This window comes from Mytilus trossulus, chromosome 7 (genome assembly GCF_036588685.1).
Source record: "Mytilus trossulus isolate FHL-02 chromosome 7, PNRI_Mtr1.1.1.hap1, whole genome shotgun sequence".
In the NCBI taxonomy this organism is placed as follows: domain Eukaryota; kingdom Metazoa; phylum Mollusca; class Bivalvia; order Mytilida; family Mytilidae; genus Mytilus; species Mytilus trossulus.
Genome location: NC_086379.1, coordinates 84,473,854 through 84,497,858, shown reverse-complemented (window position 1 = coordinate 84,497,858; position 24,005 = coordinate 84,473,854). Strand labels below are relative to the sequence as shown.

Sequence of the window (24,005 nt, the reverse complement as noted above, 5' to 3'; positions counted from 1 at the left end):
TTTCACTTGATTCAATTAGTTTAAGTGAAAGATTTTAACTGATTTACGCATTAAAAATGATCCAATTCCAGCTCAAATATGAAAAATCTACCAAATATGCTGAAAAATGTCACTTTACAGATGGTTTTTGTTAAAAATGAAAGTGGCCACATCCGTGTTCATCCACAACCTTTATATATGTTATGTTTTATTATAAAATACAACTTACATTTCAATCTTAAGGATGAACACGAATGGGGCCACTTTTGTTTTACAAAGAAACCGTCTAAACTGCTGGAATTTTGAAGATTTCAGTAATTTAGCATGACTTAATGGCGCTACAACCCGATATATGTGCATTGTATTGTCAAAAACAGCCCATATTTATGTGGCAGAAGCATTCAACTGTCCAATAAATAACTAAAAGTTTACATTTTAGCAATTTTGTAAAACTGTTATATTTTGGGGCCAAAAAGGGGTCTTACCGGACCTACTCCTTTCAGATTGGTACCTAAACTTGCGACTACAATTGCAAATCTCTTTGCATATATATGGAATGAAAAATAATAAAGGATTGTTTTTACCAAAAAATAAAATAAAATGCAATTGAGAAGGTCCCAAATTACCATGTTATAAATAAAAATATATCTGTATAATTCATTTTTGATAAATGATTGTTTTGGTAGTTTCTTGGGCTCTTGTCAACAATGACTTCTATGTTAACTTTGTCATAATTTATCTATCACATTGTAGTTACCATATCATACTTGATGTAAATTTTCAATTCTTGAAGTATATTATTGTTTGTATTTCTATAAGGTTGTAAAATTTAGTAAGAGCTTACCTAGAAGCATGATGTTTTCTACAAGAAGACATTTTAGATAGTTTTCTTTACTAATGTGTGTGTTTCAATCTTTTCTTAAGATGAGATAATTTTTTTATTTATAATTCGAAATTAGAATTGTTCTCCTAACAGCAGAAATTGGACCTTTTTAAGCAATTTTACTTACATCTTTAGACTTCGGACTACAACTACTATGAAATTTCCAATAGAAACTAAAAGATGTCAAAACATAGAAAGAGAAAACAGAAAGTGTGTTTTGTGTGATTTAGATGCCATTGGTGAAGAATACCATTACATTTACAATTGTTCAGCTTTTGATAACTGTAGAAAACAATGTATGGCATTTCATTATAGACTAAATAGACCCAACACCTTGAAGTTTTTTGACTTGATGAATTCCAAAAAAAATGTACAGAACTGAACGAAATATGTAAACTTATTAAGGAGATTAATAACAAATTGAACTTTTCTGGGTGAACAATTATGAATGCCTTTATCTAATTTCATACATTTATTTTTCCCCTGCAGTTTCAATGTTGTAAATATGTATATGTTTGTTTTTTTATAATAAATAGTATTTTTAGTACTTCATTTCTGTATTATTTCACTCAAAGCTTGCTTACTTCATAACTTAAATTCACATGAAACAACAAACTTGAAATGTTTTAATAAAGAACAGATTCCATATAATTGTTATGATTGCCTATGAGCTCAAATAAAATGGATATAATTAATTAGAGGAAACTGTACACCCTTCAACATTGAGAAAACCCCATACTGTATTGTAAGTTAGTATGTTTATTTGATTGACAACAACCTTGGAAAATTACATTTAAGAGAATTGCTTTTTCTTGTTGTTATTTTATATCAAACGGTAGATGAGTTAAGCCATTTCCAAATGATTTTTTCAGGTTGTTCTGATGATGTGTTGTTACACCATTGTCCAAACCTAGAGAGAGTGTAAGTGCTCATAAAAGAGTTTTTCTCTTACATGCAATAGTTACATGTATTTTCAGTGAAACAAAATATCATTATTATTTCAGTTTTTTTCCATTGACTCCAGAAAACAAGAAAATGTGGTATGATTGCCAACCAGTGATCAAATGACATTATTGTTAACATCTATAGGTCACCTTATAGCATTCAATAATGAGCAAAACCTATACAGCATAGTAAGCTGTAAAAAGTCCTGAATTGACAATTGTATAATGATTCAAACTAGAAAACTAATGGCTTGATGTATGTGCAAAACAAGATAAAAAAAAAAGATTCACAGCAACACATGACAACTCTTGAATTTCAAGCTTCTTGCTTAGGAACATACAGAATGTGGCAGGCTTGTTCTTCTTATTATCAAGATGAATTATCTGATACGTCAGGCAACAATGTAGTAACTTATAGAATAGAACTTCTCTAAAATAAGGAATCAATTTGAACTTGCAGATGACATGAGCCGCTACTCTGTGTTGAAGGCCTAAGTGTGAATCTGAGATAAAGAACAACACTATAAGCTTGGTTTCTCTACTTGAAAATTTGTATATAATTAAGTGCATGTAGAAATTTGTTTCTGAGGAACAAGTACACTATATATATCACTTTGTCTTCTTCAATGGTGCCACTGTGCAATTTATAAAAATCATCAATACATATGTATCCTGTTGGTAAATGTCGTTTAAGCAAATTTGTCAAAAAAGATGAAGATAAAGATGAAGGTGGAGATTTGTACTCATAAAATTGATTTAAGGTGGTACCTAACACTACAGGGAGATAACTCTGTAAAAACAGTTAAACGTTTTAATTACGTTGTGTTGTCAAAGGAAAATTAAGCATCTCAATGATCAAAATTGGTGTTTGTCAAACTGCTATATAACCAGTGTAGTTTTTCCGACAAAATGGTTGGTTAAAATTTTTATTTTTTTTTTATTTTTGTTAAAGGGTCAAAGTAAGTACTTTGACAAAATTTTATGAAAATTAAACGAGCCAAATTAATTTTAGTGCAAGTGTTGGGTACCACCTTAACTCCAACACATTTTGCACCTTGTCTACACCAAGTTTGGCTATCGTAACTGTGTATTCATTGTAGTGTTCAATCTTGTCTTTGTATGTTTGTGCTTTTATTTTTTTAGGAGCTGTGTCTTTGTGGTTGATATGATCTGTTGTATTTTTGGTTTTTCTACTACCCTTTTTATAACATATATAAATATTTACCCATGGCATTACTGTTCAGTAAAAATACACCATGACTTTTCCCGTCATTCTCCATAACTAGATAAAATGGATGGGATCCATACAGATTTGCCTTCTCCTGAAATTTACAATAATGTTTATAGATAATTAAGTACTGTATATTCTCCACCAAACAAAATAGATTGAGTCTGATTGTATTCAGGTTAACAGGGCAGTCCACACATGAAGCAAACATTTTCAAAATAATTACCAACCCTTTCCAGGAATCAAATTTTAGTCCAGTTTTTAAACCAGATTTAAGCATTGTGATGATTTTTTTCTTCAAAAAGCTACATGCAAAACTTATAAGATAAGTTGGTTGATTTTTCTCTCTGTAGTAATGGGCAATAGTGAATATTCAGTCCCTAAAAGTGACATTAAAACACAAAAACTCAAATCAAATCAAATGTATTTTCTTGGGTACCAATTTTTGAAGATGAAGGAAAACTAACATGTTCATGGATATCTAAATTCCTGGTTTTGCTGAAGTTTGTTTACAAGCCTATAGAGATTTGTCATTTGTTAAAATTTAATTTTGTGGCTCACCTGAACCCACGTAATCAAAGTTGGTATACCACGAATAATAATGAATGCACATTTCTTGATGAAGATTCTACAACTTAAACCAACATCAAGTTTATTAATTTAAGTTAGAAGATAATCGTACATCTTACATGTAGTGGATTGTCTTACAAGATAGAATAATCATACATCTTACATGTGGTGGGTTGTCTTTGTTCCACATAGTATATCTGGTCCAGTTGACATTGTGTAGTAATGGTCCACGGTGTTCTCCTAAACCATAAATAAAACTTGATGGCAAAAAACTGGACAGCTCAATAAACTGATTACAGAAGGTCAAAGGTGATGCTCCAGTTGTATTTATTCTGAAATAGTAAGCAACTTCATGTTTTATCAGATATTATGTCTTGACCATTTTTAATAGTCGAAAGATCAGAATTTTGATAATTCTTAAAGGTTGTGTAGGTTTATTTACTTTTACAATACAATGGAGTTTATTTTACTAGAGAAAGTTTAATGACACTGGATGTTTGTCAACAAAATTAAATAATTAAGATTTACCCTAACAGAGTTATCTTTCCTGATTACAGAGGAGATTGGGAGTATTTCTGCAAGTTTTTTGACATTGATTCTAATATGATGTTCTTCTTTAGCTTTGTGTACAAAGCCATGCTCTAATTCGAATAGAACATAGGCTGCACGTGATTGACGTCACAATTGAAATTGCAACGTCAGGTGAATTTTTAATAACGCCAGAGATCAAAATGGACATTTTTGTTGGTGTTGCTCGCTAGGAAATTAATTAAAAACATTCTAAAAGTAAGTTTAAATGAATCTGTTCTTTTTTCATTGATAAACTGTTGATTTTTCTATAAGGTTTGTGTTCATCAAATCAAAATGGCGACATTTTGAGCGTCTACTATAGGTCCGCTTCGAAGTACAAAAGTTTAAAATATTCCTATTAGAATCGAAATAATTCTATCATGCCATGCTCTATGCTCATTTTAACATGGTTAGGCATTATATTTGTAAACATTTAATACCTCGCTAACGCTCTGTATTAAAATATTAACAAATATAATACCTACCCATGTAAAAATGAGCATAGAGCATGGCAGGAAAGAATTATTTCTTAAATAGAGAATAGCGATCACCACTGGTTTTTGATGAAAATTGTTTTGCTTGGTCTTTAGCTTCTATGTTGTGTTTTGTAAACTGTTGATTGTCATTTCTTGTTTTTGGTTTTTGTTTTATTTGCAATGGTAACTTGTCAGTTTGTCTTTGATTTATAAGTTTGAATATCCATACTTGTTCATAAAAGTTGGGTTACAAAACTACAGATTTCCCCCTAACTATCAAAATCCTAAAAATCATTCAGTAAAATTCAAAAACTTTGATATAAAGGAGGACTTACAAAGCTACAGAGTTATCTTTCCTGATAACAGATACACTAAATCTTTCTGTAGGTTTACTGACACTGACTGTATACAGTGTATTATTGACAGCTTGTGATACGTCAGGTGTATTCAGTGGTACCTCATATCTGACAGTAGCTGGGTCATATATCTACAAATAAACATAAGTTCAAGAAATGGTTATTATTGAAACTTTCAGAATGTTCAGTTTAATTCTGTAGATTTTTACTATTTAAGACTATGGATATCAACTTGATATCTCTTATTTTCTATAGCTAGTTATAATATATCTGTTATATTTTGATAACATAAAATTTAAACTACAATCTATTCAGACCTACATTGTTTTTTTTACTTTATCCTGACCTTTTTTTACATAAATTGTTTTCTTGCCTTTTTGAGCCAAGTTGCTCTTCCTGCCTTTTTTTTTCACTCCAAACTCCTGTCTTGTCTTTTTCAAATTTCATCCTAGCCCCCCCTTCCCCTATAAAAATCAAATGGTAGCTCCATTAGATCATAAACACTGGTTGATACTCATTATCTGCTTCAATTACCTTAATTCTAAGTCTTGATTGTGTTTCATATCTTATTTCGACTGTAAGATCTTTGATGGCTTCTGGGTAAGGTGACGGTGTGGTCCTTGTCAGATCTGCGTTTAATCCTAATTTTGTGTTGTATATTTTATTAACTTTGTAACCTTCATAATTAGATGGATAGTAACACCATGGAACATTCAATGGAGGAACTATTCCTGCTGACTGGTTTACTGTCAGTCTCAATACTGGTCTCCAGCAACACCCTCTCTTCTCACAGTTAGACTGAGTTATTGCCCCTTCAGGATCACAATCAAATCTATCTTCATTCCTTATATTTGTACACTGTGGATTATTTTTAGGTCTTTGATTGATTCTGTTTTGTTTTTTCTCTTCTATTTTAATGTCATTGACAATGTAAACAGTTTCTACTATCTCTGCTTCATATACACCATGCTGTTCTTGGTTACCAGATACTCTGTATACCTGTTGGGCTGAGGAATCTCTGGTGCTATTACATGGATAGAAGAAGACCTTTACATAGGGTACCAGTACAGCATTAAAACAGAGCAGAACTGTTACTATGACAATTAAACTCAGTAGGACAGTAATAGTTATTCTTGAACTGTCAGCCATACCAAGTTAAGTGTACTCTATTTAAACCTGAAAGTTAAAAAGAGAAATATTATTCTTTCATGATGTGTTCACTTTTTGTTTGTTTGTAACTGTTTCTGATTAATTATGAGGAAATACATGTATAATAAAACGCTTTGCTGAGCGCAGCCTGATACGACCCCAGCGGTTGAACCCTGATTGGTTGGGGCAAATTTGGACACAATATTCAAGCTTGATACTGTCTGAATTTGGATTGTTAAAATAAATTTTGCTATCGTATAAAAATTAGAACAAACTGTCATGAAAATTATAGAAGTTTATTACATTATATTTTTATATAATCCCTAAAGGTTATTGACTTCCTACCTGCAGAACTTGATATCACTTTGAAATGACAAATAGCCATGAGATAGCATTTTATATAGTTTGATATAATCTATAATCATAATGATATAAATAGATTATAAGGCCAGATAAAAAAACATTGTTTGCTTACTGATTTTCCGTACAAAATAGGTTTGCCTTTGGGCAAATACAATCTATTTTTTTTTCTTTCAATTTTAGCATAACATACAGTGGCAGCTGAGGGTGAAACAAACTAATTTTTTTCAGGGTCAAAAACAAATTATTTTTTTCTCCAAAAACTGGAAACAAACTTTTTTTTCAAAAAAAATCCATACATTTGTACCTGTGGTATTTCTAAAATATTACTGTATCTTAAAGAGTATTTAGTGTGTTTATTTTGGAGAAAATTTTGCAAACATATTAAGGGAGCCAAGTTTTTTTTAAATTTTATAAGTCTCAAGTGCTTTGGCCTGATGCGTTTTACTTGTAGGGTAGGAACCTTTGTGTTCTCAAGAAGAGTTTCAGGGAAACAGAGCCAGAAACGTTTTTTGGTAGGCCTTAAAAGGATATGTAGGTGCAGAGACTATATATTCATACGTCTCTGGTAGGGGATACTCTAGTCCAAATAATTATGACGTCTGGGACGGCTATTTTATTTTTTTTCTGGGACGGCGTCCCAAAAAAAAATGAAAATAGCCTTGCCAGACGTCATAATTATTTGGACTTGGGACACTCTAGAAAAACACAAGACTTTTTGTTTGGCCTTAAATTGACCTGATGAAAACAGCTGATAAAGATATGGCATGCTATAATGTAAAGTGTGTATTGAATTTGCATGTGCAGTATTTTTCATTTATCTACACTCTTTTTGTGTTTGTGCATACTTACAGAAAAGATGTGACACACTTTACATGATGAAAAGATCAGTTTTTGACTAAAACTAAAAACAATCCAAAATCAGGAGGTTATATTTTGGGATGAAATTGTAATTGTTATATTATTTCGGTAGGGTTCTGGATTATTTCCGCACTTTGCCGGTGAAAAAACACGATTAAGTCCTAACTCTCAAAGTTTGATTTTTTTTCTGTTAATTAATAGCAATAGCACCTTTAAACAAGACGTTTTTCCTCGAAATCTGTACCTGTAATTCAGTTCAGGCTTGGACATTAAACATGAGAATATTAAGCTGGGCTAACTATTTCATTCTAAGGCCCCCAGAAAAGGGGGATGCCGCTCCTCGTGCGCGAGTTTCTCGCTGCATTGAAGACATATTGGTGACCTGCTGCTGTTGTCTGTTCTATGTTTAGGTTGTTGTCTCTTTGAAAAATTCTCGATTTCTATTATCAATTTTATTTTTAGATAAGCGATCCTGTTCTAGACAAATACTTTGTTTAAAAAGGTAACTTTTTCTCACTGGCCAGCAGGGCACGAAAAAGCGACCCTTTTCTAACCAGCAGGACATGAAAAAGCGGTAAACGGACAGAAAGTCACAGGACAAAAAGTCACAGGACATAAAGTCACAAACTTGATAGGACAAAAAGTCACAGGACAAAAAGTCAAAATTATTTTTTTTGACAATTGTTTGAATATATAAGAGAAAGATCTTGAAATATTTTCTTTTTATTACATTTATTAATTTTTAAGTGTAGGACATTGTTCATAAGCTTTGTTAAATGAAAAGTTATCAAATTTTAATCATGCAAAGGGGACATTTCTTGGCACCATGAAGCCATTGAAGTACAAAGTCACTTTGACATTTTGTTTTCAGAACAATTATTTGTTCATCATTGATATTTATTGAATAAATTTTAATTACAAAGTTGCTTTATATATAGGAGTTCAAGTAAAAAACAAAAACTTTGTTTTTAAAATTATTTTTTTCTTGTTTAAAGAAAAATACTCTAAAAACTGAATTGTGACTTTTTGTGCTGTGACTTTTTGTCCGTGACTTTTTGTCTGTGACTTTTTGTCCTGTGACTTTCTGTCCTACATTCGAAAAAGCGACCCTGTTCTAACCAGCAGGACATGAAAAGGGATCCTGTTCTAACCAACAGGACATGAAAAAGAGATCCTGTTCAAGTCCAATGTCAGAAGAGGATAAACAAAATTACATTAATACATAAATAACAACAGAACACTAGCAGTTATTTACACGCCAGCTCCAGATCTCAATTAAACGGATTGAAAGAGTATGGCTTCATCATATAAATATCAGGCACAATCTCTTCCGTTATGGTTTAAAAAGATACCATCATAACTATATGAGAAGAATATAACCCGTGTCATGCCAACAACTGGTTTTAAAGAAATGTGTTTAATTCCGATGCAAAGGGTCCAATCTTGATGGTTGGTTGTTAAACATCCAGTGTCACTTGAAATAGTTCATGCAATTTAAAGACGAGCAGGAAAACCAACGGTCTTATATATTTAAGAAATACTTATGAACCACACCAAGAAACATATGCATATAATTACACAGCTTACGGCCCTAGCTTTTTGGACAAACTTAGGTTGATTATATAGGGAATAACTGAAGCATGACTAGGTCAGTCGGCGGTCCCCCTTATAAAAAGTTCTGGATCCTCCCCTGTGCAGCATGATAATTAGAGGAGACAAAATAATCAGATGAGTGTTCGTAGATCCTTACTTTCCTTGGTATTTCGGAATTCTATATATTATTGGTCTCTGTCAGTTAACTTTTCGTAGCATCTTAGATAGAAACGAAAACGAAAGTAGGTCTTTAGAAAATAGTTAAAAACAATAACTTGAGAGGTTATATCGGGTAAATGTATAAAATGTACATAAAAATATTGTCAATATGTACATGACTTGTGTCTTACCCTTTTTATAGTGTGACTTCCTCAATAGAACAAGTTATTTAATGTAAAACAGTTATAATCCGTACATACTTACATCCATGTACTTTAACAAAATATCCTGATAAGTGTTTTCATAAGATACAGTGTTACACACGTGCTTGTAAGGAGACAGGGGACACCGTATATACTTATAAATACTGCTGAGCATGCAGATATCACACACTTGGACAATGATAATCACATAGAGCTGTCGAGAAGGAGAGAAACGGGGAAAGGTTTCTTCTTTATATTTACAATTAAATTCTCATCATTTAGTAATTTTACATTTTATATTTTAATCTAACATACGACTTTAATACATGTATCTATGTGTATTTCCTATGCAGCTGAACTTATTAAAGCAGAGTGTGGGAGCATGGTGACGGTCATTCCTGTACGTTTTCCTGTCGTACGTCGTTGTAAACTTTATAATAAAATCTACTTCTCTGAAACTTCTTTGCCAAATGATACCAGGGAGTCTATAGCATAGAAAGTCCCTGATGATGGAGTCTATAGTATAGAAAGTCCCTGATGATGGAGTCTATAGTATAGAAAGTCCCTGATGATGGAGTCTATAGCATAGAAAGTCCCTGATGATGGAGTCTATAGCATAGAAAGTCCCTGATGATGGAGTCTATAGCATAGAAAGTCCCTGATGATAAAGTCTATAGTATAGAAAGTCCCTGATGATAAAGTCTATAGCAAAGAAAGTCCCTGATGATGGAGTCTATAGCAAAGAAAGTCCCTGATGATGGAGTCTATAGCAAAGAAAGTCCCTGATGATGGAGTCTATAGCAAAGAAAGTCCCTGATGATATCAACCTTCACCTGAGTCTTCCAACCTTCACCTGAGTCTTCCAACCTTCACCTGAGTCTTCCAACCTTCACCTGAGTCTTCCATGTAAAATAGTTAAGCAATTTGTTTTAAACGAACAACACTCATGGTTATATATAATGACATTTTTACTTTAAAATTAAATGCAGTTAGCGCAAAACTGACGTGGTATTAATATTCACCAGAAGAATGTCTGTCTTTTATAAAATTATCAGTACAAGAGTGCACAAGCTAACATCTTAATTTACTAGCCATTGATTTTATGTTGAATAGGATAGGATAGGTTGAAAACCGCAAGGAAAACCGTCTACGCAATGTTAGGTCCAGGCCTTCGGATCACACACGAAAAGTAATGTCACCTAAAGTAGCACTTAAAGTATGGCAAACATATATATGCAATTCCACAATGTTTGTATGGTGTAGAGATAATGAACTATACAAAAACTGACATTCTAAAGCATGACAGATTACAACAACAGGTATGTAGACAAATTCAGGGACTGCCGAGCAGAACAGCAAACGCCGCCACATATGTTATGCTTGGGGTAGAGCCAGTACAAGCCACTGTCGATCGTCTTGTCCTTACTTTTTTCGGAGGCATTATTCAGGATCGTGCTAGCATCGAATTTATGATCATAGAAAGGCAATTATGCATGTCACCACCAAATAGTAACAACTTTATAAATAGATTAAAAGAAATTTTGGATAAATATTGTCTACCAAAGGCACAAGAAATAATGAACAGTAAACCAACAAAAGAGATCTGGAAAAGGACTGTAAAAAGGGCAATAAACATGCATTGGGAAAAACAGTGGTTAGTAGAGAAAGAAAATAAAACCACTATGCAATATCTTGAAATAAATCCACTGCCTATCGGAAAGCCTCATCAAATCTGGCAGCTAGTACCAAAACAACTATCAAAATGAAAAGGCCGAAAATAAAGCAAAGTTAATTACAAGAACCTACATACTACAATCAGACAGAGAAAAATTTACAAGAGGTCGAGGAAGTGACAAGTGCCTGCTATGTGAAACAAGCCGTGAAGATACACATCACTTTCTGATAATGTGTACTGCCTTAAAGATGGGCATTTATCAGTTCTTAAATCCTAATTATAGAAAAACACACCAGCTGGAACATTTGACAAAGTAGAGGCACAAGGATTGCTTGGATACTTAACATTTAAAAAAAAACATGAGGTCAAGGTCATAGTCAGACAGGCATTGACACGTTTCAACGGTTAACTGTTCCATACATCAAATATAGTAGACCTACTGCTTATGGTATTTCAAAAACAGATCAAAACACAAAAACTGAACATTGACCAATGAACCATGAAAACTAGGTCGAGGTTAGTTGCTATCTGCCAGACTGACATGTACACAAGTACAATCATTCAGTACATCACAAAAGTTGAACTACTGCTTACAGACCTTATAACGTAACTTTAAATAATCTTGATAACTGGTCCATGATCCATGTTTTGCGCTGGTTTAACAATAAATGAGAAGAAATTGATGAAGCAAAAATGATCATAAAAATAAGATGTATGGCTGTAATTGTCAATCAAATTAGCTCTGTAAGATTAATTGGCCTTGAATGATGATTTTTATCCTTATCTGTAGAAACTATGATAAATTGAGAGTAAAAAGTAAAATCACAAAAATACTAAACTCAAAGGAGAATCCAATCGGAAAGTCCATAATCACATGGCAAAATCAAATGACAAAACACATCAAAAACGAATCGACAAGAACTGTCATATTCCTGACTTGGTACAGGCATTTGCAAATGTAGAAAATGGTGGAAAAGGAGAGAGACTAAATACATCAATAGAGAAAGCATATTCCAAGAAGCATACATCACCCTCCATGTAAATTCATTCGTAGTCAAAATTTCACAATCAAAGACAGAGACAACTGGACAAATTACAGATCAGAATATTATATACTTTACTGGTCTGCAAAATAAGGTTGCTAGTGAGATATTGAAACATAGTAGTGGTCAACCAATTTGTGATGGTTACCATGCATAAATCTTATGTAGTGGAGATGTCAGCTGTTCTTTCTCACAACTCTGCTGGAGCAGTTTTTGTGCAAGAAACACTCCCCTGCCTTTTAACGCTCTCTTCTTCAAGACAGATGCAATATGTGGAACAGGATCTGCTTACCCTTCAGAAACACTTGATATCATCTACAGCTTTTGTATACTGTTGTCTTTTGTTCTTTTAATTTTTTGCCATGACATTGCCAGTTTATTGCCTTATGAGTTTGGATGTCCCTTTGGTATCTTTGGCCTTTCTTTTTGTTTTAAGACAATCTTAACATTTATTGTCCTTCAACTCATTAAATATGGGAATTTGGTATGATTACTACCGAGACAACTATGCACTAAAGACTAAAGTACATGGATGTACTAGAATATAATTCATGTTATGACCTTCAGCAATAGCAATGACTAATTTGTTCATTCTACATGCATGCTCATAATATAGTTGTATATACTTATGTTGTATTATAGAGAAGACTTCATCAGTATAATTTACTTGTGTCTCATGTATTTTCCTCAGATTCAGTAAATAAAATATGTTTAAACTAAACCAACTTGTCCTTCGGTGTTTGTATGTTGTTTTACTGTACATGGATAAAAGGTTTCAAGAGAAAATACTGATGAAGAGGTGAGATTAAATCCATCTGCTACTACTATTCAAACACAATGTTAGTTTAAAACTTTTAATTACAAAGAAATATCACAATATAGCTGTAAAGCTTTGATTTATATGTCAGTACATTCTGGAATAAGACAAAGGGTAAAAAAAAACATCACATTTTACATCAAATAGGATTTTGACAAAACAAAAAAAACTTTATTATGAACAATTAAAACATTTAACAAAAACTTTGATTGGAGTAACAAAAGGATGCCCCTGCCCTGCAATACTAATATTTCATGTAATTCAGGAGGACTTGTGCTTAAAGATATTACTGTCAAATTGGTGCAATATATAAATAAGTGGATGGTCTCTCCTATAACAAACAAGAGCAGGATAAATAACTGGATATTTTTATAAGTCTGTAAAGTGCCATCAATATAGGAGGGTATAACAAAACTAATTTTTACAATTTTTGTGAATTGGTTCTTATCTTTACCCACTCAAATGCACAAAATACTAGTATTTAATACAAAGCATATGGCACATATCATAACAAATATAAAGTTATAACATAACAATAACAACTAATGTGGACTAAAAAGTAACATTGAAATAACATAAAACATGACTGTGTCACATCAATTTATTAACCTGCCTTAAATCAAAACAAAATCAGGTATGGTGTGGTTAAAGTAGTAGACTATAAATATTTTGGTCCTATCTAGATGTAGGAAGATGTGGTATGAATGCCAATGAGACAACTCTCCTATCTAAACATTAATGAAAGGAGATGAGGGGTAGAAACCCAACAAAATATAAAGCAAATAGGTCAGCATACTACCTAAATATGTTTTCCTATTTCTATCACTTGAAAACTTTTATCATTTTTTTTATACATTTTATATAATATTTATTGGTCAGCAGTATAACACGTTATAAAATCCCCATAGTTAAATATATTTGGAGTAATAATAAATGGCAAGGTAACAGCATAGTATAAATAAATGGCATTGTTTACTTAAAAGTTAATGATATTTTTAACATAGCTATATATCCTTTACAAGATCTTTAGAAATTCAATGAGATTTCTCAATTTCCAAATTTTCTACCAGTTTCACAATGTCATCAAGAAGAAATGTTTTAACATTTTCTTTGTAAACTTCTAAATATGTGTCCAGGTAAATTGGTGGTAATAATATGTCCAAAGCACATTAGGTTCAAAAATTGCCATTCTACTCATTTAGGTTGAAAATGCCAACTCTGTAACTTAAGAGAGCCTTTTATTTATTTTTAATACAATGTCATTCAAACTAAGTTTTAAGGTAATGCCTTGTACCAGATTTGTAATCTGTCACTACATTTTTTTTTTATAATTGATTCAAGGGTACAGAATGTAAAGGGGGTAATAAAAAAAATGGCATCCAATGCATTCCCAAATTTACAAACCATTATAAAACACATGACATCAAATAAATCACACTTTTTGGGGTCATTTTATATAAAATATATTAACTAAATGATAAAACTTTTATTTATTTACAATTTTAATAATATGGTTAATTTATTGAGCAGTTTAATAGTTTTTCAGTAAGACACTACCAAACTCAATAAATATCAAGAAGTCTCGTCAAGTCTGAGATTTTATCAATTTTATACTGAAAAGCGTATCAGAATCAATTCCTGTTAGACATAATGCTCCCAAATTTAACTGTTAAAGATGTTTTTGGAATTACAATTGAATAACCTACAGGGTCATACAGCACCTTCCTGAATATAACTGACACAAGTTACTTCCCTTTGCTACTAATTATTATGAACCCTTTGTGTCATGTTAAGCACAATGGTAAGCAGGAGGTATAAATTTAAGATTGATTATTTACTATAAAGTTATGAGCTGACATCAGTTACTTCCCTTTATGTAAACTACAATGAAAAGCAATGGTAAAAAGGAGGTATCATATTGATGTTGATTATTTCTTGTTTTTATATAAACTTACAAATTTGTGGGAATGAATCAGATCATAAAAAGTCCCTAAGTAGTTTTATAGACCATTACACACAAGACTTACAAATTCAATACCGAGTAACAAAAATATAAAATATAATCATAGCACCAAATCAAGCCAATTATATCAATAAACATTTTACAGGTAAATATATAAACAGGCAAGCCTTACACTGATATATACTTTGACAAGATAACATGATACATGTACCGTACAAATAAGTCTTAAAAATATATACTTCATACAGGTACATCTGTGAACTGCCTTGTGCATCAGGTAAAACTCATAGCAAACAATAACTTAAGAATCTTATACAGATAAATAGTCCACAGGTAAACATTATAAATAAAACTATAATACACACAGACTCACATAGAAAGGTAAATAATGAGATCTAAGTGAAGTGCCAGTTAGACATTCTACCACAATCACAAATGCTTGATAAATCAGTGAAGTGCCAGTAAGAGATATGTTTATTGTAATATTAGTATGGTGTATAAGTTTCGCAGCATTTGGTTGAGGCAAACTATAGTTAGAGAACGGAAATGTTAATTTCAGCATTTTTTTTCATTTGAAAAGGGGCATAACTCTATAGAGGTTAATGTAACTTCACTTATTAGGCATTTAGTATAAGTTTGGTAACATTTGGTTAAGGCAAGAGAATGGAAACCAACTTTGGGACGTATGTACATATGTACAGACGGACAAGGGTTAAACCTGACGCCCCCTCTACTACGGCATGGGCATAAAAGAAAAAGTATGGTTATTTCTTCAGGCTATAAGGAAATAAAGATTTGATTATGTCCTAAAGTATTACAGGACAAAGCTTCATTGTTTTTCTCAATGTCTTTAGTCAATATAACCCTTGAGTGGTCTCTTAATACAATTTTAACTATTAAATATACATATTCAACTGTTGAACTTTTGGTAACTAGAATGCCCAAATCCTTCACTTCACATCAAATAGATGGGTGAATATAGCAAAAGTTATGGCAAAACTATTACTACAATAACACTGCAGGTATATTAAAAATGGCTTCTTAGTATGAAATATGAATAGTATACCCTTTTTTGATTGATACATTTTAATATAACATGAATTATAAAACCTCGTACCCAACAGCATAATATTGCAAAATCATGAGTATTTTTCAAAAAGCATTGCCATTGCCAATATGATGAAAATGTTATATATTCTAGAAGACTGGAATATAATTTATATACTATGAGATTTGTAATATAAAATTATTTCTTTACATAATCATAATAATGGAATCATAAGACCAAATCAAAACTATTTACCTCCTATTCTTGTAAATTGATTTGGACATTCTTAAAAACCTTACAATTTTGGCATTTTAGCATATCACTAAAAAAACTTCCCATGATGCACTACTAAGATGTTTTTCTTCAACCTAAAGGATAAAGTTTTTACTTACAACAAACTTTTACACTGACAGTTACAAATCTAAAATTTGCTTTTATAAACTAAATTTAAATTATGTTTGTTCGTTGTTAATATAAACTTTATATATATACTTTATAAAAATTTAGGGTTTTGTCGGAATTTAAACATATATTGAAACATAAACCAATAAGTATTTGCCCCTATTATTTTTTAACCTAAGGCTCTAATCAATCTAATAGTACTACAGGCTATAGTATCCTTGTTATAATGCAGTTACTTCTTCTAGACTCTTTCTTCGTCTGGGTGTAAAGTCTTTGTCACTTAGTTGTTCTAACGCTGTCATTAGATTATCAGGGATATGATCTGTTACCATGTCTGGAGACAGAATTATCTCCTTAACAAAGTCTTCTGCTCTCGACCATTCAGCGTAAAAACTTGGAGTTCCACAACAGGCTCTGTAAATAATTACAAAACAGACATAGAAACCAAGGTTACCAATGTTTTATAAATACAATTTTTTTTTTTTAAATTAACATTAAATGTGGGGTGTGAATTGATTGATTATTGAGTCTTAAATATATGATTTTTTAAAAAGTTGTTATTGGCTTTGAACTTTAGTATTCAGTAACTTATATTGTATTGATCTGTATTGGGTGATGTGTGTCAATCTGATGAATGTACCCCTTTCAACTGTTTCTTAATAGTTTGTTCTTATGTTGTGCTATAAGTCAAAAGTCTAGTTCAGGGTTGGGTGCCAGCAAACATGTTTAACCATTAATCATTGTCAACCAAATTTTTCCAACAAAAAGGGGGGGGGATTTGGTTGAGGCAAACTAAAGTTAGAGAATGGAAACCAACTTTGGGACTTACAGACAGGGACAGACAGAAAAGGGTAAAACTTAATGCCCCCTCTGAAATAACTATAAAATTAATTACCTCCCTCCTTCCACTTCTAACACATGTAATATCTGTCCTGGTGGGTACATTGGTGGGTGGGTAATTTTCAATTGTTCTCTCGCCATACTGACATTCTGCAATGCTTCCTAAAGATATCATGGAAAAATATGATATGATCAATAAAAACAAAATAATAAATTAACATGGGAACTGCATGGGATAGAAATTCACCTTATGCAAATGAATATAATACATCGGATTGAAAAAGTCTTTATGCAAAGTCTTTAATTGTTTGAAAATTGAGATGATATAAGAACTCTTCAATCAGACCAAGTGTTTCACAGTTAAAATCTCAAATTGATGAAGGTGTGTCACAGTTAAAATCTCAAATTAATGCAGGTGTGCCACAGTCAAATCTCAAATTAATGCAGGTTTGTTACAGTTAAATCTCAAGTTGATGCAGGTATGCCACAGTCAAATCTCAAATTGATGCAGGTGTGTCACAGTTAAATCTCAAATTGATGCAGGTATTCCACAGTCAAATCTCAAATTGATGCAGGTGTGTTACAGTTAAAATCTCAAATTGATGCAGGTATGTCACAGTCAAATCTCAAATTGATGCAGGTGTGTCACAGTCAAATCTCAAATTGATGCAGGTGTGCCACAGTCAAATCTCAAATTGATGAAGGTGTGCCACAGTCAAATCTCAAATTGATGCAGGTGTGTTACAGTTAAAATCTCAAATTGATGCAGGTATGCCACAGTCAAATCTCAAATTGATGCAGGTATGCCACAGTCAAATCTCAAATTGATGCAGGTATGCCACAGTCAAATCTCAAATTGATGCAGGTGTGTTACAGTTAAAATCTCAAATTGATGCAGGTGTGTCACAGTCAAATCTCAAATTGATGCAGGTGTGCCACAGTCAAATCTCAAATTGATGAAGGTGTGCCACAGTCAAATCTCAAATTGATGCAGGTATGCCACAGTCAAATCTCAAATTGATGCAGGTATGCCACAGTCAAATCTCAAATTGATGCAGGTGTGTTACAGTTAAAATCTCAAATTGATGCAGGTGTGTCACAGTCAAATCTCAAATTGATGAAGGTGTGCCACAGTCAAATCTCAAATTGATGCAGGTGTGCCACAGTCAAATCTCAAATTGATGAAGGTGTGTCACAGTTAAAATCTCAAATTGATGCAGGTGTGTTACAGTTAAATCTAAAATCGAAGCTTGTAACTCTTCAAATACTGTTATTCCTATTGTAATGCAATACTTGTACAATGTTCAAAACACATCAAATTAAAATATCCCTGAAATGCCATTGAGATTGCCAAATTGTGGTTCATGATTATGACCCTTAACCTTGAATCTGACACCATTCATTCATAAGTGGCAATACTTGAGAGACTGCATTACAATATTTTTTCCTCTTCCAAAAAAGTACCACAAAGATTATACAGTATACAGATTAGATCTGTGGACCTAAGTTTAAGGGTTAGGAGCCATGAGAAACCATTGAAGATGAATACCGTCTTTTTTTTCATCTTTTTTTTTCATTTTGAAAAAATCAATTCATTCATATTTTACAAGAACTAAAAAAAAACACCATATATTCAATATAACTTGAAAGCACTGTTTTAAGTTTTATTATGACTGAATTATATACAAGTATGATATGTTAAAATGGAAAAAGTAATCTGAACATTAAGAAATCTGTTATCTAGCCATACTTCAAGAAGCTATTCGGAATTGTTGAAAGAACAGGATGTGTAAAGGAAGCGATCAATGAAAATTCTTATAAACTTGTCAAGGACAGAATTTCGGAAAGGTTAAGTTAAGTTTTAAACATGTTGAGTGGACTCAGTTCAGAGTATGAAATAACAAAAAACAATCATGTGTCCTATGCAAAGTTCATACACTATACTACTGTGCATTCATTATTATTCGTGGGTATCCAATATTTGTTAATTTCGTGGTTACAGGTGAACCAACCTAAATTTTCAACGAAATACATATTTTCTTGTTTGCAGACCTTAGTAAAACCACAAAATCAAACATCCACGAAAATTGGTACCCACAAATATAATTGAATCCACAGTATGATATATTCCAATCTTTTGTGAACAGTAAAATCATAGTCAAAACTGTAATTTGGCATAAAATGACAATTTTCACGATAGGGCCGTAGTATTATAGCCAACTATACTTTATATATTTTTTCTTACAGTGACGACTGTATAGTTGCCTATAATTGCTTACTATAACTTCATTTCAACTTTGGTGGATAGTTGTCTCATTGGCAATCATTAAAATTTCCTCAATTTTAATATTTGTTTTAAGTTTCTAGTGTTATAAACAAAACTTTCTGGTGAACTTCCTTTATAAACTTTGACATTATAATGCCCCCTATTATAGTAGCGTAGATATAACATTTATCTTACAATTAGTTACATAGTGAGTATTGTGCACTTATTTGCCATAGGAGTTGACACTGTAAAATAGGAGTAAAGAATGAAGTTACTGCGTGCTGTATGTGTGCCTTATATTATGAGGAACTTAATTACATGACGTAAAGTCATTAAACACATTGGTTTAAACAGTTATCATTTAAAACAGTTCAACAGATCAAAAATATGCTGCATTCAAATATTAATAAAAAATCTTCAAAAGAAAGTAGAAAGTCTTGCACAATGTCAACAAACTGTTACGAATTCTCATTGTAAGAAAAATAGAGTTGAAAACCACTGCATTATAGACATGTGCAATATTAAAGGTCAAAAATAAGGTTCACTCACAGCTGTCTGTAAAAAAGAATCATAAAAAGAATGTAACATAATTCTGTGACCAGAGATTATTTGTTATATGGCATATAAACCGTAAAACCACTCATCCACCTGTTAAACATATCTGTTGAATGCCGCTAAGACAATGAATTAAACCAACCGTCTACTTCATATGTTTATTTCTCCTTGCAGTTTTAAAAAAAAGATGAAATGCAAGGTTAATAGTTAATGCATCGTCAGGATTATTTCAATGGAAAAGCTGCCACTTACAATTGTGTATAGATCAGGTATTAGATAGCAGTTGGTGAAAATGTTCTGGTCAAATTCTGTCTCTTCTTTGCTGTTCCACAAAATTTCAAACTTAAGAAGTGTTGCACACTTTTGATTCGACATTCATAGAAAAATATAATTAAACAATTGTAGTTGTTGATAACTAATGATATGTACCGCTATAGCAGGCTATTTTCACGGGGTGCACATTTTTGCTTATTTCGCAGGGTGTAAATTTTCACCAATTTTTACTGATAAAACAAAATCGTCAAAATAAATTCCACCAAATTAAATGTGCACATGCAAAGGTATTGATAAAAGTTTTGAATCCGCCAAATATTTCGTATTCAATACAAATCGCGAAATTTTACACCGGCAAAAATTAACCTGCTAAATGGTATATTGGACAAAACATTTCCAAAATGATAATGAAAATGAAGATAAAATCTAATACACTACCTCTATATCATTGTTGCCTATATTAGTGACACCTCGACCAAGTAGTCTCTCTGTTGCTGTACTATCACTGATAAAACAGCCACACAAAACCTCCCAGGCACCTGATGCTAAAACTCTGAACTGAAAACATAAAACAGACTTCTCTAATACTTGTCACTGATAAAACAGCCACACAAAACCTCCCAGGCACCTGATGCTAAAACTCTGAACTGAAAACATAAAACAGAACTCTCTAATACTTGTCACTGATAAAACAGCCACACAAAACCTCCCAGGCACCTGATGCTAAAACTCTGAACTGAAAACATAAAACAGACTTCTCTAATACTTGTCACTGATAAAACAGCCACACAAAACCTCCCAGGCACCTGATGCTAAAACTCTGAACTGAAAAGATAAAACAACCTTCACTAATACTTGTCACTGATAAAACAGCCACACAAAACATCCCAGGCACCTGATGCTAAAACTCTGAACTGAAAACATAAAACAGACTTCTCTAATACTTGTCACTGATAAAACAGCCACATAATACCTCCAGGCACCTGATGCTAAAACTCTGAACTGAAAACATAAAACAGACTTTTCTAATACTTGTCACTGATAAAACAGCCATACAAAACCTCCCAGGCACCTGATGCTAAAACTCTGAACTGAAAACATAAAACAGAACTCTCTAATACTTGTCACTGATAAAACAGCCACACAAAACCTCCCAGGCACCTGATACTAAAACTCTGAACTGAAAACATAAAACAGAACTCTCTAATACTTGTCACTGATAAAACAGCCACACAAAACCTCCCAGGCACCTGATGCTAAAACTCTGAACTGAAAACATAAAACAGACTTCTCTAATACTTGTCACTGATAAAACAGCCACACAAAACCTCCCAGGCACCTGATGCTAAAACTCTGAACTGAAAACATAAAACAAGACTTCTCTAATACTTGTCACTGATAAAACGGCCACACAAAACCTCCCAGGCACCTGATGCTAAAACTCTGAACTGAAAACATAAAACAGATCTCTCTAATACTTGTCACTGATAAAACAGCCACACAAAACCTCCCAGGCACCTGATACTAAAACTCTGAACTGAAAACATAAAACAAGACTTCTCTAATACTTGTCACTGATAAAACAGCCACACAAAACCTCCCAGGCACCTGATGCTAAAAATCTGAACTGAAAACATAAAACAGACTTCTCTAATACTTGTCACTGATAAAACAGCCACACAAAACCTCCCAGGCACCTGATGCTAAAACTCTGAACTGAAAACATAAAACAAGACTTCTCTAATACTTGTCACTGATAAAACAGCCACACAAAACCTCCCAGGCACCTGATGCTAAAGTTCTGAACTGAAAACATAAACAGACTTCTCTAATACTTGTCACTGATAAAACAGCCACACAAAACCTCCCAGGCACCTGATGCTAAAACTCTGAACTGAAAACATAAAACAAGACTTCTCTAATACTTGTCACTGATAAAACAGCCACACAAAACCTCCCAGACACCTGATGCTAAAACTCTGAACTGAAAACATAAAACAGACTTCTCTAATACTTGTCACTGATAAAACAGCCACACAAAACCTCCCAGGCACCTGATGCTAAAACTCTGAACTGAAAACAGAATTCTAACACTCAACACTCAAAAATCGGCCAATAATAATCTAGATGTCAAATTTCTATACTGAAAACAAAAATAAAATGCCCTGATGGCATATAAGAGTATAATGGGACATAACCCCATAACAGTAAAAGTGAAACCCAATTTTGAACTTAATCTGTCTTTTGTAGTTGTGTATAAGTTTCATAACATTTGCTTAAGGCAAACTTAAGTAAGGGAACAAAGAAAAAAAAATCAACATATTTTCATTTGTAAAGGGACATATCTCTAGAACATTAAAAGTGAGGACACAAAAATTCAAACTGGATCTATGTTTTGCAGTAAAAAACATTAGTACTGTAAATTCATAAAATTATTGCATGCATTTATTATTGCAATTTTGTCATTTATGACTAAAATACAATTTTTAATTTTCACAATATTGAGAAAAATCCTATCTAATAGACCACTTTCCAGTTCATCCGTCACCGGAAAAAAATTCGTCAATTATACGCAATTATACTTTATAACGTGTTGCATTTTTTGCAAAAATGAAAACATCGCAATAATTTCTGAATTTACAGCATAAGTTTCATAACATTTGTTTGAGGCAAACTACAGAAACATAAAGTTCAGTAATTTTTCCATTATAAAGGAACATACATGTAACTCAAGAACAGTAAAGGGAAGTTATCGAAGGGGGGGCATTAAAAGGCATTATCTAATACTTGTCCCTGATATAACAATTACCATATACCTATAATTTTTCCATTATAAAGGAACATACATGTAACTCAAGAACAGTAAAGGGCCACATGTTAAAATTCTAAGCTGAAAAAAAGAATTCTCTAATACTTGTCACTGATAAAACATAAGAATTCATGTGCAAAGTGACAGGTTAGATTTATTTCTAAAGAGAGATTACAGTGGAAAGGAAAAGGCGTAACCATCCATGACTCATAATCAACACATGTTCTTCACATAGAAGAATATGATTGTATGTTAAGGACTATGTATGTACTTACATTAGGAGAATATGTACTAACCTTATGAGAATATGTACTAACCTTATGAGAATATGTACTAACCTTATGAGAATATGTACTAACCTTATGAGAATATGTACTAACCTTATGAGAATATGTACTAACCTTATGAGAATATGTACTAACCTTATGAGAATATGTACTAACCTTAGGAGAATATGTACTATCCTTATATATAATTTAGGAGAATATGATTGTATGGTAAGGGGAATATGTACTAACCTTAGGAGAATGTGAATTTCTGATGGCTGTTAATGTTTTTTCCTTAAGATCATACATAGACCATATACTTAGTCTGGTTATCATATCTTTTCCTAGCACAACAGAACATATGTAGTCTTGGCTCGCCTGGCTAGCTTCAAAACTGAAATAAATAAAGTTAGAATAAAAATCAAGAACTTAAATGTTTTGCACAAGCCTATTTCACTATACTGTGGATTCATTTATATTCATTGTTTCCAATTTTCATGGAAACATGGATATTTGATTTCATCGTTTTGAATATATGTTGTTTGATTTTGCTAATTTTTAAAGGCTGTTGTATGTTGACCTATGGTTGTTAATTTCTGTGTTATTTGGTGTCATGTGAAGAGTTGTCTCATTTAATTTTCATGGCTAGGTAAACTATTTTTTATCTATAGAATTTTGCAAAGTAAACAAATCCATATGCTGTAGTCGTTAACATAT

General features: G+C 32.4%; 2 protein-coding genes across 5 annotated transcripts in view; both read right to left on the bottom strand.

Annotated features, from left to right (window-relative positions):
- LOC134726038 (lysosomal alpha-glucosidase-like) overlaps positions 1-9,514 on the bottom strand; it is a 70,228-nt gene extending 60,714 nt beyond the window's left edge. Inside the window, exons 1-5 of one of the 3 annotated variants that reach the window (XM_063590412.1) lie at positions 9,393-9,514; positions 5,541-6,182; positions 4,986-5,137; positions 3,768-3,936; positions 3,032-3,128 (exon numbers count right to left, since the gene is read on the bottom strand). In XM_063590412.1, the coding sequence (XP_063446482.1) occupies positions 3,032-3,128; positions 3,768-3,936; positions 4,986-5,137; positions 5,541-6,155 (1,033 nt within the window). In that variant the 5' untranslated portion in view covers positions 6,156-6,182; positions 9,393-9,514. Of the gene's footprint in view, positions 1-3,031; positions 3,129-3,767; positions 3,937-4,985; positions 5,138-5,540; positions 6,183-7,367; positions 7,464-9,319 lie in introns of those variants that run through there. The other 2 variants (XM_063590409.1, XM_063590411.1) reach the window with 2 other exon arrangements.
- Positions 9,515-12,889: 3,375 nt separating this feature from the next.
- The window catches only part of LOC134726037 (diacylglycerol lipase-beta-like), a 38,272-nt gene continuing 27,156 nt past the window's right edge, over positions 12,890-24,005 (bottom strand). For both annotated transcript variants that reach the window (XM_063590407.1, XM_063590408.1), the window contains exons 10-13: positions 23,541-23,682; positions 20,652-20,771; positions 17,175-17,281; positions 12,890-16,693 (exon numbers count right to left, since the gene is read on the bottom strand). In XM_063590407.1, the coding sequence (XP_063446477.1) occupies positions 16,501-16,693; positions 17,175-17,281; positions 20,652-20,771; positions 23,541-23,682 (562 nt within the window). In that variant the 3' untranslated portion in view covers positions 12,890-16,500. The remainder of the gene's footprint in view (positions 16,694-17,174; positions 17,282-20,651; positions 20,772-23,540; positions 23,683-24,005) is intronic.